General features: G+C 40.6%; 2 protein-coding genes and 1 pseudogene across 2 annotated transcripts; 1 reads left to right on the forward strand and 2 right to left on the reverse strand.

Moving 5' to 3' along the window:
* Nucleotides 1-3,112: 3,112 nt before the first annotated feature.
* Nucleotides 3,113-5,226, reverse strand: LOC145501499 (uncharacterized; annotated as a pseudogene).
* Nucleotides 5,227-7,398: 2,172 nt separating this feature from the next.
* LOC145500632 (uncharacterized) lies at nt 7,399-8,392 on the forward strand. The gene has a single exon (XM_081480148.1). The coding sequence runs from the start codon at nt 7,429-7,431 to the stop codon at nt 8,296-8,298; it is 870 nt and encodes a 289-aa protein (XP_081336274.1). The 5' UTR covers nt 7,399-7,428; the 3' UTR covers nt 8,299-8,392.
* A 4,122-nt stretch (nt 8,393-12,514) lies between these two features.
* LOC145501500 (uncharacterized) lies at nt 12,515-14,128 on the reverse strand. The gene is made up of 2 exons (XM_081480965.1): nt 12,904-14,128; nt 12,515-12,861 (listed from the first exon to the last, which is right to left on the reverse strand). Exons 1-2 carry the CDS (start codon nt 14,126-14,128, stop codon nt 12,515-12,517), a joined length of 1,572 nt encoding a protein of 523 aa, XP_081337091.1.
* Between the last annotated feature and the right edge of the window lie 2,283 nt (nt 14,129-16,411).

Genomic DNA, 16,411 nt, shown 5'->3' on the forward strand with positions numbered 1-16,411 from the left:
GCGCCTGGGAAAATCAATTAAATGATATTTTGCAATTTTCTTTTCAGTTAAAAAATGGAAACCACAGTCAAAATCACACTAAACTGTCTTCAACAACAGTCAAATTAAACTCCAAGGGGCGGGTTTAACAGTTACTATTCTTTAAATGACACATCTGGAGGCTCATAACCTCTAGACGGTATTTATCGTCATATGTGAGGCTGGATGGAAAAGGACTAATACTTTAGATGAAATTGTCCTTTCCTTACCTTTCCTTACCTTTCCTTTTAGCATTTTAAATTTTGAATTTTCAGTCGAGTAGACTTTGGAGTAGTCTTTTGTCTATGAGAAAGTTTACCGATTGGTAATTTATTCCCTGCTATGGCTGTAGAGCTTCGTCCTGTTTTACAGCCCTTTCTTTCCATTCGCAAAGGGTATGCGTTTGTAAATGACGGTACCAATTTACGAAAAATGAGAACAAAGAATCCACATTGACAAAAGACGTTCACAATTACAGCGCCTATTGCAGGTGTCCACTGGCTTAGAATTCTAAAAGAGCTCGCTTGAATCTGATAATCTCGTCTTTCTTCCATGATCATCATTTCATTGCTTTTGCCACATTACCAGAATAGAAAGCAACATTCTTCAACTTTACTGCCAGTATTCTCAATTGAACACCCGATTCCTCCTCTACCAAAATCGAGTCTCATGTTGTTTTCTGACCGTTTGCTAGCCCGTGACTCGAATGAAACCCCTAATAACTAAATAGATTTAGAAAAATTGACAATGGTACCTGACGCCATCCTGGATAGAGGAGCCACTGCTGGAAATGTCCGAGTTCCTGAGTCTGTCAGCCTGGTGCGTTTCTTTCTCACTCTTCACTGGTTTCAGATCGCTCAGCCCATGAAATGACTACAGTTTGTTTCAGTGCTCTTTCAGAAGTATTGAAATCTTCGACAAGCTTTCCCATCACAGCTTACAATTATGTTCCCCTTTTGTAACAACCCATCAGCTTATCTATAGTTTCTTTTGGCTGCCTCCTCTTCATGAATGCACTCCAACATAACTTTCTTTACTGACATCACTTGTATCACAAATTGTTTCTCAGACCATTTTAATAGTTGTGGAATTTTGACGCTGCTCCGACTGGGCCTGCTGATTTTGGTCAAGCATTGATTGAACATCGTTGTGTTCTTTCTTTAATCTTTATCATTCTTTACACATGGCAAACAATTCATCAGGGTTTACAAATCCATTGGAAATTCGTTTACTATATCTACAATCATGTAGTAATAACATCCCGTTTCCCATGAACACTTCGACACATTCTCGAGTTTTTTTAAGGCAGTGGAAACCTTTATTGAGGAAATCTACTTTACCTGAGAGTGCCTTATCGAAGGGTCCTCCAACAAAAATTAGAAGTAAGAAAAGTAAATAATTTATAAATATTTATATGTATGAATCTAACAAAATTAACAAAAAAGAAAACTATACTTATAAAATATTAAATTACTTCATTGCTCAACAGATTGCCTTCTAAAAATTATCGTGTGACTAATCTCCTCGAATGACTCATGTTAATTGCTTTATTTATTTGGAGTCAGGTTAGTCAAAGGCAAGTCCCAATTTCTTAGATAGAAACTTTATTAAGAATGTCATCAACCACCTAGCTGGGGAAAAACTCCCCTACTAATACGGGGACATAACAAAAACGAGTTAAATTAGAAGAAAATACAAAAAAAAAAAAACTATAGCTATTTACAATAGTAAAATTTAAATCCAAGTTAAAATATGCTATGAGACTATGTACAGTGGATTTTATAATACAATAATACATACTTAAAAAAAAATTCTTTAGGAGGAGCAGAGCGGACAGCCTCTGCAGCCATCATCTAATAATGCATCAAGATTGTTGAGATTTCTGATGTTCGTCTTAAAAGTGCTGAGAGATGTGGCCTCTCTTATCCTCTTTGTTAATTTTGACCACAATTTGGGTCCTCGATATCTGATCGAGTGCTTAGAAGGACATTCTGGTTTTATATTTATGGTAGAGTAGTTTAAGCTGGCAAGTGATGTCCTTTCCCGAATCATTCTCAGAAACTACAGAAACAGCTGGGGCACGCTGTTGATGCCGAGGAGCTTGTTGTGGTTGAGAACCATCGGAAACCTGCTCGAGCATATTGTATTGATTTGCCTGAGAGTTAATACTGTATTTGAAGGTATAATCGTAGATATAAAATTATTATCGTGTGTCTTCATAATTTGTAATCTACAATGGCTGCAGGTACACTGAGAGTTACCTCGCTTTATTTTTAGAAACCTTGTCAAAATTCCCAAATAACTTAAAGGTTGGTTATGACTAAAGAAGGGTGTTATATTTTATGGGTGGCTGCACTGAAACAGGTTATGAAGTGGATGATCGATTGACATAATGAGATAAACCAACAAAATGACGTACTTCGAAGACTACGGTCGTATTTTCTCCATTCCTTTTCTTTGTTTTCGTTTCTTTTCTCTATGCTTAGAGCTAAGAAAGTCCCTTTTCCTTTTAAAGGAGCTCAGTCACGATTTTCACATTTTGAAAGGTTTAGCCTAAATTTTTCAAATTCGTCGTTTGTAATCCGTGTCAATCTTCGCCATCCTTGACCATTCTTGTTCCTTTATGGTTTATTATTATTTCTTTGATGTTTTTCTATCTTAGTAAACTATTTATTTTCAGGTTTCCTTCCATTTAAAGGAGATTTTGTACGTGGCCATAAAAAGGACAAAACACCGTGACTGAGTTCCTTTAACATCCGCTACACAAATTTCCAAGGCAGTTTTTTCAACCACGGTGCAGATTTTGCCTCTCCATCACCGTTAAATGAATCTTCCTCGAGTTAAGGTGTATGTGAGAAATCAGTGATGGTTTGAGGAAATCACTAGGAATCCTGCCATGTATGACTCTCATAGAGAGCACTTTTGAATGAACATCGAGTCCTTTCAAGCGCTTTGCATTTTCTTTTCCCATTTCAGTATGACAAAAAGGAAAACACTCTTCCAAAAAGCAGTACGGAAGGTTAGTCAAAGTCCAGTTCCATTTTCCTATCCTTATCCTGTTTTGATATTTAAGGTAGGATGGTTGAAAGTGACAATCTATGTCCTTTCCCGAATCATTTTCGGAAAGTACACAAACAGCTGGGGCAAACTGTTGATGCCGAGGAGCTTGTTGTGGCTCAGAACCATCGGAAACCTGCTTAAACATATTGCATTGATTTGTCCGAGAGTAAATACTGTATTTGAAGGTATAATCATAGATGTAAAATTATTATTGATTGAGTGTCTTCATAATTTGAAATCTACTTATACTTATACCTTGTTTTCCTTTCCTTTCGCTGCACTTGCAGCTGAGACAGTCGTTCTTTCTTCTAATGTGCCCTACCCAAATTTCCGAGGCAGTTCTTTCGAACATGATGTAGATTTTGCGTAGAGATCAGAGTGATCTCCATCACAGTTAAATGAATTGTCCTGGCGTTGGGGTCTATCTGAGAAATCAGTGATGGTTTGAGGTTATCACTAGGAATCCTGCCACTTATAACTAATGCCTGGGGCACCACTCCTCCTGCTGACGCTGATGATCCTCCTGGCGATGAATTGTGTTCTCCCCGTCTCCTGACACAACTGACTCCGACCCTGACGAAGGCTTTTACGCGCTCTTGGGAGGTGGTGAAGAGGTCTTGCCTTAGGCTTAGTGAGTTAGTAGTAATATAGTAAGTTGTCCGTATAAGCGAGATTTCCGGTGAATGATACATGTTGACGATTCCTGTTGGCATTTAGCTCTGGGCTTTTGGTCAATGTTGCTCCGGCTAAGAACCTGACCAGCTAGCCACCCTTGAAAAGAACCGCCTCCAACTACAAACAAACGCTCTCCAGACACCAGAATAATCATTTCCACCGTGAATGGCAGTCAGATTATAAGCTGAAGGTTGAAAAATAACCGGTGGTTTAAGGGGAGCTAAAATATTCATCATTGACTTGGTGTTGTATCGGGAAAGGTTTGCGATACGTTTCGACGAAGTTCCATAGTCCGCGAAATCGGTGGCTAAGAAAACAGGCATGGGGGCTGTACCGGTATTCTCGTGCCTTTCAATAAGCCGCGTCGATTGTGATATACCCTTCTCGACTGCAGCAACATTGCCAAACGATTTTCCAAACTTTAACATCCCTTCTGTGCGATGTTGCGCAGAGATAGATTGCGCAGCCAGTTTTGTTGTGATGAAATCTCACGCAACCTGAAGGAGTTTTGAACTGAAGCAAATGGCAGCCTCGCCAGAAGGCGAACGGTTTGTCACGTTTGGTGATAATTTGAACTGTGCTTACGATGTCTTTGTGTTCATCCCCCTCCATCGAGCCAAGCCAACACATGGAAGTCTCTCTGTGGCTTTATTCTCGAATTTTTCAACAGAATCAACTGCAAAACCATTCACGCAAATCTTTTTTGCGACATTAAAATCCCCAAACGTGTTTCTCTGGTGAATTTTGCAAGGCAAAATTGCCCGTGTAGCTAGATTATATTTCGTTGTTTTATTTAAGCTTGTGTGATCAAAATGCACTAGCGCATTTAGTTTTCCTTGGCAGACATCTTGAAAGTCTTTCCAGCTTATGAGCGTACCATGGACGCGCGAAGCAAGCGTGCTATTGACCGCTGACACGTTATAATACAGTTCAAGTGTTTCAAAATCCTTCTCTTTCGCCGAGTCAAAAAAGGACGAGTCTTTTACAAATGGAACAGCGGCTTGGCGACCACCATACACCAATAAAGTTCGGCAGGAATGACTCACGCGAGGCCTTGAATCTACTTAGTACCCATTGTTAGCACGAACCTGGTTATCAAAGTGATGGTGTTTTAACTTCGCGAACTTAGAAAGAGCGTGGTCTTCTTGACGGAAACACGTCAGTTCATGTTGTCGCAAGTTCATCAAACGGGTCGGAAATCTGAGAGTAAAGAATCAATGAGTCGAATAATTTCATCATTTAAACAAATCTACAGGTTACCTACTGCCTGGTGGTTGAACATTAGGCCCATGAGGATGGCTGAAGGGGATTTCAAGTTAGCAAGTTATGTCCTTTTCTCAGTCATTCTCAGCAACTGTGCATAGCTGGGGCATGCTGTTAATGCTGAGGGGCCTGTTGTAGTTCGGGACCTTTGGAACCTTCAGAATCGTCAATCTGATCATTCTCTGAATCAGTCAGAGTCCAACTCTTCATCAGAATCTTTTGATCCAGTAACAACAGCAGTTAGAGGCATATCATTCACGTCTACAATTCTACCTTGGGGTCTTCTGGACAAAAGTGTTTTTCTTTGTTGCCACCAAAACTTGTTGCCATATTCGATCAGCTGATCCCAAGCTCCTGGGCAGATCAATTTCATTGTCTTTGGTCAATGTGGACCTTTTCCAGTTTTCTTTTCAGTTAAAAATGGAAACCCCCGTCAAAATCCCACTAAATTGTCTTCAACAACAGTCAAAACAAATTTCCAAGAGGGGGTATAGCAGTTACTGTTCTTTAAATGACATATCTGGAGGCTCACGACATCTAGGTGACATTTATCATCATGCGTGAGGCTGCATGGAAAACGATTAACTGAACACTTTAGAGGAAATTGACTCTTCCTCACCTTTCCTTTTAGCTTTTTAAATTTTGAATTTTAAGACAAGTAGACTTTGGAGTTTTCAATCAATTCATCCTTGAGTAGTCTTTTTTCCATGAGAAAGTTTACCGATTGGTAATTTATTCTATGCTATGGCCCTGGAGCTTCGTCCTCTTTGACAACCCTTTCTCTCCATTCGCAAAGGGTATGCGTTTGTAAATGACGGTACCAATGTATGAAAAATGAGAACAAAGAATCCACATTGACCAAAGACAATCCACATTTACAATGCCTATTGCAGGTGTCCACTGCCTTAGAATTTTAAAAGAGCTCGTTTGAATCTTATAATCTTGTCTTTCTTTCATCTATCATTTCACTCCTCTTGCCACATTACCAGAATAGAAAGATACTTTCTTCAACTTTTACTGTCAGTATTCTCAATTGAACAGTCGATTCCTCCTCTACCAAAATCGAGTCTCATATTGTTTTCTGACCCTTTGCCAGCCCGTGACTCAAAGAAAATCCCAAATAACTTAATAAATTTGGAAAAATTAAGAATGGTACCTGACACCGTCCTGGATAGAAGAGCCACTGCTGGAAATGTCCGAGTTTTTGACACTCCGCCTGGTGCGTTTCTTTCTCACCGAGTGGTTTGAGATCGCTCAGCCCATGAAATGACTACAGTATGCTTCAGTGCTCTTTCAGAAGTATTGAAATCTTTGACAAGCTTTCCCATCACAGCTTACAATTATGTTCCCCTTTCGTAACAACCTATCAGTTTATCTATAGTTTCTTTCGGCTACCTCCTCTTCATGAATGCACTTCAACATAACTTTCTTTACTGACATCATCAAAAGTGGATTATTACTCCAATCTTATCGACGAGGCTGGAAGCGATAACAAGCCTCTTTTTCGCACCATCGACCGCCTTCTCCACAGGAAGCCCGAGAAGTGTCTTCCGTCTTGTTCCTCGGCTACGGAACTTGCCAATAATTTTATCACTTTCGTCGAAAATAAAATGATCAATATAAGATGTAAACTCGAAGCTGCCGAAATGCCTGATCTCTTCTGTACTTTGGACAAATTAACGCTTGACTGTCAGTTAAATGCCTTCTCACCTACTTCAATCGTCGAACTTTCGGAAGTTGCACGCACTGTTGTGTCTAAGTCTTGTAGCCTGGACCCTCTGCCTGCCGTCTTGCGAAAAGAAAATTTTGACATGCTTCTACCCACGCTTTGCAGGATTTTAAACTTGTCCCTGGAATCTGGATATGTGCCTCCTTCACTAAAAACCGCCGTCCTACTGCCACTACTCAAGAAACCATCCTTGGACCACGAAATCCTTAGTAATTATAGGCCTATCTCAAATCTCAAGGTCATTTCAAAAATCATCGAAAAAGTTGTCGCAGTACGTCTTCAGGACTACTTGGAATCCAACCAACTTAATGAACCGCTACAATCAGCCTACAAGCGATTTCATAGCTGTGAAACCGCTCTTGTACGTGTACACAATGATATTTTGCGTGCCATTGACGATCGTCACTGTGTTATACTCCTGCTACTTGATCTATCTGCTGCTTTTGACACTGTTGATCACGACATTCTTCTAACAATACTGAAATCCAAGTTTTCAATCTGTGGCACTGCCCTTGAATGGTTTCGTTCCTGTCTTACAAACCGCACACAATTTTACCTTAATCGATGGAAGAAAATCACAGACTCGTGAGCTTAAATGTGGAGTCCCCCAAGGTTCGGTCCTAGGGCCTATCCTGTACTTACTTTATACTGCACCACTCGCTGACATTCTACGGTACCACGAAATGCAATTTCACTTCTACGCTGACGATACTCAGTTGTATATCTCTTTTTCAACAAACAACGACGTCGAATTAACTAATGCAGTTGGAAAAATTGAGGAATGTTTGTCTGATCTTGACAAGTGGATGTCTCTTAACAAGCTAAAACTGAATAAGGACAAGACGGAACTTCTTTATCTATACTCGAAACACAACCCGCAGCAATCTCTACCACCAATCCGTTTTGGTCAAGACATAATTCAGCCATCTCAATTTGCTAGAAACATCGGTGTGATATTTGACAGTACCATGACTATGCTTCCGCATATCAGTTCTATTTGTAAATCAGCCTCTTATCATCTGCGCAACATCTCCCGGATAAGGAAATCCTTATCTACGAAAACCACCGAGATCCTGGTCCATGCTTTTGTGTCTTCCAAACTCGACCACTGCAACTCTCTTTTGTACAATGTACCGAAGTGTGCTTTAAAAAAGCTCCAGTCTGTTCAGAACGCCGCTGCCCGACTTATCACCTGTTCCCGAAAGTACGACCACATCACTCCAATACTGAAAGAATTACACTGGCTTCCTGTTTCTGAACGCATTAAATTCAAGATTATGTTACTTACCTTTAAGGCTCTTCATCAACAATCTCCTGTCGACATTCAAGATCTAGTAGCGTGCTACCAACCTTCCAGAATCCTACGATCATCACACTTATTACTTCTTAACCCCACGAATTTTCACCTGAAGACATATGGTTCTCGAGCTTTTGCTGTTTCCGCTCCTGAACTCTGGAACAGTCTACCTGTTTCTATCCGCTCATGTGACAATCTAAGTTCTTTTAAATCTAAACTCAAAACTCATCTTTTTAAGAAAACTTATTATTCTTAGCGATTTTTACTTTCTATTACTTTCTTAAATGCACATTTTTAATTATTAAGATTAGTACAGCTCATTTTGGCGAATTGTACAGCGCCTAGAGCAGGCATGGGATAGGCGCTATATAAATATTTATTTATTATTATTATTATTATTATTATTAAGGATTGATTTAACAGTACGGTGTTCTTTCTTTAATATTTATCATTCTTTAGACATGGTAAACAATTCATCAGAGTTTACAAATCCATTGCACATTCGTTTACTGTATCTACAATTTATTTACTAATTAATTCAAAATTATGTACTAATAACAACCCGTTTCCTATGAACACTTCAACGCATTCTGGAGTGTTTTTTTTGTTAGATAGTAGAAACCTTTATCGAGGAAATCTACTTTACCTGAGAGTGCTTCATCGAAGGGTCCTCTAACAAAAATTAGAAATAAGAAAAATAAATAATATATAAATATTTTTATGTACGAATCTAACAAAATTAAGAAAAAAGAAAACTATACTTATAAAAGAATAAATTACTTCATTGCTTAACAGATTGCCTTCTAAAAATTATCGTTTGACTAATATTTTTTTTTTTTGCGATAAAATCCCGGTGAACCCCGAGCGGTTTATTATATCCTCAGCCAAGGCTAGCCAAAGGGCTGCATTATCCTAGTAGTATAAAGGTAAGTACAGTAAAAGTTCATGAGTAAGCACTTAAAGTTCAATAGAGTTACAAAAGAAAAGTTATACTATTATTATTGTCTACAGAACAAAAAACAGACTGCAAAGACCAAAAATTCCTAACAGAGTCGGGTTTTGCACATCAAATACGAGATTTAACGTCATGCTTAATTAAATCAACTATTTGCTGAGAACCTAAGGTTGAATTGCGGAAGGTAGCTAGATTGCGAGATGTCCAAATCCAGTATAAAATAGTTACGATTAGAAAATTCGAAAGGGGGGAACAGGGTGAGGGTTGAGAATCGGAGAGAAGGAAAAACACAGAGGGGGCAGATACAACGAAGGGAGAATTTAGAAAATGAGACAGGTGGGCAGAAAAGTAATCCCACACTTTGACTACTCTAGGACAAGCGAGGAAACAGTGCTCAATATTCTCGATCCTGCCACAAATCGCACACTTATCATTATCGATGTAACCCCAAGTTTTAAGGGAATATCGCACGCGCACCGCGCGGTGTAGAATAAGCCATAATAAATCATTCTTTTTGTTTTCATTTAGCTTTAGGCGAGACTTGCGCCACACCGAGGCCCACCGGTGAATGGGACGGAACAACACAGCATCCCAGAATCCAGCACACCTCGGGGCATCTCTTGGCAGACTGAGAAGAAGAAGATAAATATTCTTACAGGATAGATCGTCGGGTAAGTGCTTATAGGTGTTAAAGAGATAGATAAGTTTATCTAAACATAATCGATAATAATTGGATGGCATCGAACTAGAAGGAATATTATTAGAATAAAAATTAAACCTATTATCATACTTAAATAAACGACGTCCTAAAAACTAACGAGCTAAGAAATGCCATTTTTCCGAGCCAAAGTGATCTCTAAGGCTAAGGAAATTAGATAAGCGAAGGGAAGTACATTTCACAGAGAAATCAACAATATTTAAACCACCCTTAGAAACTGGAGCACATAGCCTCTCGCGGCTAATACATTCCATTTTACCTCTCCAAATGAAAGGCCAAGTAATTTTCTTATAGGAATCGACTACCCAGGCAGGGGGGGGCGAGAATTTTGGCAACGTGCCAGAAACGGCTCGCACCCAAAATGTTTAAGATCATCGCTCTACCGATAAAAGACAACTCTCTAGAACTCCAGAGACTAAGAACTGATTTAAGCTTATCTATTTTGGACTTCCAGTTATCCTGCTCAACTGAGAGCAAGCCATTACTAAAATGTACTCCTAAGATTCTCATCTTATTTACCCATTTTAGGCCATAAGGGGTAGCGCCATTATCTCGCCACCGACCGAGCCACATCGCCTCGGACTTTGCGGTATTGAGCTTGGCGCCAGACCCCTTTTCATACTTATGAACTATCTGTAATAACTTAAAAAGCGATCTCTCGGTTTTAAGGAAGTTCGTTGCGTCGTCAGCATACTGCGAGATTTTAAATTGAAGACCCCCGGCTCCAGGGAGACGGAAGCCTTCAATTTCCTTACATTTACGGATTTGTGTAGAAAGTACTTCAGAAACTAGGACATAGAGAAGGGGCGAGAGAGGGCAGCCCTGTCTCACCCCCCTCCCTAGAAAAATAGGTTTAGATAGTTGACCATTACAAATAATTCGAGAAAAAACATTGCTATAAAAAAGGCTGACCCAGCCACAAAAGGTGGGCCCAAAGCCAAACTTACTTAGAACACGCATTAAGAATTCATGATCTACGCGATCAAAGGCTTTTTCTTGATCAAGGGTGACAAGAATGCCAGTTTCATTGGTCTTATCAATCATGTCAAGAACATCACGAACTAATTGCAGATTGGAAAAAATTGTTCTGCCGGGAACGCTACAGGTCTGGTCATGGTGTACAATAGAAGACATAACAGATTTAAGACGCTCGGTGATAACCTTAGAAGCCAGTTTATAATCAGTATTAAGCAAAGAAATTGGTCGCCAATTCTTAGCTAAGTTTCTCTCGTCTTTCTTATGAATTAGACGTAAGAGACCTTCGCGTTGGCTATCCGACAGGACACCAAGACGAAAGCGCTCATTGTAAACCTGAACAAGGAGATCACACAAGGAATCCCAGAAGGCAAGATAGAATTCAGTGGGGAGTCCATCAGACCCTGGTGATTTGCCGGTTTGCAAACCCTGCAGAGCAGACAGAAGCTCCTCCTTGGTGAAAAGTCCTTCGCATTGCTCACGTTCAAAATCAGTTAGAGAAAACTCTAGATCATCAATTAACTCAGTTTGGATTTGCATATCAAGGGTATCTTTAGAAAAAAGGGACGTATAAAAGTCGACCAGGATAGACTCTAGATCCTCCTGAGAAGACTTCTCTACGCCATTTTCATCAACAAGCGACTCAAAAGAGTTCTTCTCTGCACGCTTTTGCTCAAGGCGAAAGAAAAAACGAGTAGGTTTTTCACCTTCTTCCAGCCATTGAGCCTTAGATCTAATTTTAGCGCCCTCGGCCTCTTTTGAAATAAGAGACGAAAGGGCGCTCTCAAGGTTCTTAACAGCGGGCGCAGCGGACAGATCACCAGAATGAAGATTGTTTTTCGCACGAATGAGTTTCTTAGTGAGTAAAGAACGATCCGCATTAACGTTTCTATGTTTACGAACGGAGAAATCGACAGAAATTTTTCGAATTTTGACTTTGAGATTGTCCCACCAATCCCCAAGGGAGGCAAAGTTGTTTACCTCAAGTTTGGATTTCTCGATTTCATTAGTCATGAATTGTTTAAAGTCAGTATCCGATAACAAAGAACAGTTAAACTTCCAAACACCGCCTTTACGGCGTGAAAGGTTAGAAACAAGCTCAAAGTCAACAAAATCATGATCCGAGAGAGCACAAGGGAAAATTTTACTTGAGCAATTTTCGCCAAAGAGAGATTTGGAAATAAAAAATCGATCAAGTCTAGAGGCCTGAGTATTATTACTGTTGGACCATGTAAATGAGGCCACGCGTGGGTGATGTTTACGCCAAACATCAACCAAAGAAAAGGCCGATTTCAAAGAACAAAGAGAACTTTTATCAATAGAATGAACATCATTCGAGTGAAATTTATCAAGGGAATTGTCAACGCAATTAAAATCACCGCCAATAATTAAAACGCGGGAAAGAAAATAATCATGTAATCGCTCAAAAAAGGTTTTGCGATCAGATACCACATTAGGGGAGTAAATGTTAACCACGTTAAAGGTAGAATTTCCTAATTGAATTAAGACACTCAAAACACGACCATCAGAGTCAAAAACGAAACGAGATATTTTACCGGAAAAACTGGGAGAGGTAAGAATGGCAACACCTGCAGACTTACCAATCCCAAAAGACCAAAAGCATTTACCGGGCCATAGGCTAGCGAATTGATCGGCTTTCTCTTTACAAGAAATATGAGTCTCTTGTAAAAGAAAAATATCATATTTCAAACGTGACAATTCGGAAGAAATTAAATGACACTTGCCAGGCGAGCCGAGCCCGCGAATATTAATAGACACGCATCTTAGTCGCGCTTCGATCGTGTTAAGAGACTAGATAATAGATTACCTGTAACTGCGAGAATAATAACCATCATAGTCACTGTCACTGGAGTACAAATTGGGTGAATAATCATGATGGCGGCGAGAACGATCACGGTCGCGGTCTCGGTACCGATCATGGCCGCCTCGGTCGCGCCGACTGCGCTCCCGAGGACGAGACCAATCACGGTCCCTTTCCCGTTCCCGGTCACGCTCGCGATCTCTGTCATGGTGGCGATCTCTATCCCTACGTCTATCTTCTCGATCTTTACTTCTCTCTCTGCTCTTTTCCTTGCTCGAACTGCGCTCTTTGTTTTTGTCTTGGCTGCGTTTGTCAATACCTTTGTCTTTTCCGCCGTCTTTGTCTTTGCCTTTGTCTTTACTGCCTTTGTCTTCACTTCCTTTGTCTTCACCGCCTTTGTCTGCACTGCCTTTGTCTTTTCCGCCCTTGTCTTTGCTTTTATCTTGGCCTTTGTCCTTGCTGGCACGCCCTGATTCTTTCTCTATGCTAGAATCTTCCACAGGGTTGTTTTTCCGGATTCTGCTTACTGAGTTGGACTTTACAGCGGCAGCATAATTCCCATCTTCTTCGGTGTTTGCAACATTGGCGCTAAAAATTAGGAAGGGGCAGCTCGAAGCGGGGTGTTTTGACTCCAAACAAATGCCACACAGTGGCTCTTTTTGGCATTCGGCCGCCCTATGCCCCGGGGACTCGCAATTATAGCACCTCGGATTTTTGCAACCCGACGCGAGATGACCTTCGCCGCCACATTTACGACAGGTTTTAGGTTGCCCAGAATAAGAAATCGAGACGGCTTCACCAGCAATTCGAATCGATGAAGGTATGGGTTTCGCTAGGCGCATACGCGCAGTTCGTACGCCATTGAGAATACCGGTGGCAATACCACGATCCCTTCGAAACGACAAAACACGCCCATAGTGAGACAAGCGCCCAATGATAACTGTGTCGGGCATCTCGGGCGGCGCTTCGTAGATTTTCACAATTACAGTGCGTAAGTCTGCGTCGCCAAGGAAGACCAGGAATTCTTTGATCATGATGCGACCTAATTCCAAAACAGCCTCTTTCGTCGCCTGGTCGGTGAAAGAAACCACCCACGACCGGTTTGAACTTCGGTACTGGATGGAAGCGATATTATCGGGGTTGATTTGCGCTTTAATAAAGCCTTCCAAAATATCTAGGCCAGTAATCTCAGCGTCTACGGAAAAGGTAACTGAGAGGTTTCTTCGAAGCTTTGCAGCATAACCATTGATGTTCCAGGTGTTGTCAGGAACTACAACCAAAGACACGCCGCTAATTGAAATAAGTTGGTGCAACGCTTCGGGCAATTCAATTTCTTCATAATCGTCGCTATCGGGACGGGAAATCTCGGGCGCACTCTCAACTTGCTCGGCCCACGTTCCAGAATTGACGCCCTGCGCATCTTGAAAAGAACTCGACTCCTCCATAGCCTCATTTACAACTTCGTTTACAATTTGCTCAATACTACTCGTCTCCTCAGGCTGGCAAGTGATGTCCTTTCCCGAATCATTCTCAGAAACTACAGAAACAGCTGGGGCACGCTGTTGATGCCGAGGAGCTTGTTGTGGTTGAGAACCATCGGAAACCTGCTCGAGCATATTGTATTGATTTGCCTGAGAGTTAATACTGTATTTGAAGGTATAATCGTAGATATAAAATTATTATCGTGTGTCTTCATAATTTGTAATCTACAATGGCTGCAGGTACACTGAGAGTTACCTCGCTTTATTTTTAGAAACCTTGTCAAAATTCCCAAATAACTTAAAGGTTGGTTATGACTAAAGAAGGGTGTTATATTTTATGGGTGGCTGCACTGAAACAGGTTATGAAGTGGATGATCGATTGACATAATGAGATAAACCAACAAAATGACGTACTTCGAAGACTACGGTCGTATTTTCTCCATTCCTTTTCTTTGTTTTCGTTTCTTTTCTCTATGCTTAGAGCTAAGAAAGTCCCTTTTCCTTTTAAAGGAGCTCAGTCACGATTTTCACATTTTGAAAGGTTTAGCCTAAATTTTTCAAATTCGTCGTTTGTAATCCGTGTCAATCTTCGCCATCCTTGACCATTCTTGTTCCTTTATGGTTTATTATTATTTCTTTGATGTTTTTCTATCTTAGTAAACTATTTATTTTCAGGTTTCCTTCCATTTAAAGGAGATTTTGTACATGGCCATAAAAAGGACAAAACACGGTGACTGAGTTCCCTTAACATCCACTACACAAATTTCCAAGGCAGTTTTTTCAACCATGGTGCAGATTTTGCGTCTTCATCACCGTTGAATGAATCTTCCTCGAGTTAAGGTGTATGTGAGAAATCAGTGATGGTTTGAGGAAATCACTAGGAATCCTGCCATGTATGACTCTCATAGAGAGCACTTTTGAATGAACATCGAGTCCTTTCAAGCGCTTTACCACGTTCCTTTCCATTTCAGTATGACAAAAAGGAAAACACTCTTCTAAAAAGGAGTACGGAAAGAGAAGAGAGTGGAAATTGGATTGTGGCCTTTGGGGACTGGAGAAAATTATCTTAGTCACTGCAGCTAAAGTTGGTCACGAATTCATTCATCTTCATGTCTTGTCGGTTCCTTTGACGCACCATGATCTGAGAGATCTTGGATTGACCTGTTTGGTAAAGAAACGCAAAATCCGTTTTCGGATTCTTTCGGATTTAAGAATCCAATGTTGAATTTTCTTGAAGAAACACACACACCCTAAATTCAGGTCATTGGATCGTAGATCATTCGATTGAACTATGCACGTCATGTCATGCCACTGGATAGGACTTCATGTCATTGGATCGGAAACGTCATTCGATCGGGCCAGCGGCTTCTTGATTCCAATTTAACCCCAACCCGCCAGGATTTTCTGTTCCAGGGGGGAGGGGCTTCTCCGTACTCCCCCGATCCCCTGGAATTGCCATGACTTTTCTCCGTGGGTCCCCTTACCCATTGGAAATTCCATCTCCACAAATAACAAGACTCAAGTCATTTATTTTAATCTCCCAGGTACTGTAATGTAATGTAACGGCAGCTATTCACGGTTATATTGTAGACAAAGACGCAAGGCGGCATATTTTTTTCACAAACAATTGTAAACCTTGATTTGGTGACACGACGTACGCTATTTTGTCGTACATTATTTATGGGGATATTTACTAGGTCAGGATCTAGAAGTACTGTTCATGTATTGTTAAAAATGAGTTTGAACTAACAACTGAGTTAGAAGTGCTTCGCTCCCAAATGGGATAGCAGCTGACTTTTTCTTTATCCGAGAATCTAGAAAAGTACTGAAAATGTTAGGTGTTTTAAATACAAACCCAGTCGAAGTTTTAATTTATGCATAGTCCAGTCAACAGATCGTATTAAAATCGCTTTCCCAGAGCCTTCGTTTCCTTTGACCAGCGGTCGGAAAACGAGAGCTCTGGGAGCAACCATTTCAGGCGTGCGCCATAGATGTAGACTGCGCAGTGAAACCGGATGGGTAGAATTCGGTTATTTCAAAATGGTTGCTCCTAGAGCTCTCGTTTTCCGACCGCTGGTCAAGGGGAACGAAGGCTCTGGGAAGGAGATCGATCGAATTACTTTTACACACGCAGTTATATAAGTAAAGCCGTCACGCAACATGTTTTTCGAAACACCTATCGCTGAAATTATTCTTTCAGGAAAGGAATACATCAATCAAGTCTTACACTTTGTCTTTGTTGTTCGTACATGATGGTAAATTAATTTTATGCCTTAATGTTTTTAATTTGTCAGACGTTTCATGTACGTGAAACACATTACCTGGTATGTTCAGTCATGCTATAAATATAAACCAACTGAAATTTTGGCTACCGTGTGCGCGCTCCAGCGCTCCTTGCTAAAAAAAACGTTTGCTTCG

Source organism: Orbicella franksi, chromosome 10 (assembly GCF_964199315.1).
Source record: "Orbicella franksi chromosome 10, jaOrbFran1.1, whole genome shotgun sequence".
Taxonomy (NCBI): Eukaryota; Metazoa; Cnidaria; class Anthozoa; order Scleractinia; family Merulinidae; genus Orbicella; species Orbicella franksi.

Excerpts from the sequence above, each read along its gene's own strand:
- LOC145500632 (XM_081480148.1), top strand. The coding sequence starts at position 7,429 with ATGCAATTTCACTTCTACGCTGACGATACTCAGTTGTATATCTCTTTT.
- LOC145501500 (XM_081480965.1), bottom strand. The coding sequence starts at position 14,128 with ATGCTCGAGCAGGTTTCCGATGGTTCTCAACCACAACAAGCTCCTCGG. Across the intron at positions 12,862-12,903 it reads AGGCAGTGCAGACAAAGGCG|GCAAAGACAAAGACGGCGGA; the intron begins GTGAAGACAAAG and ends GTAAAGACAAAG.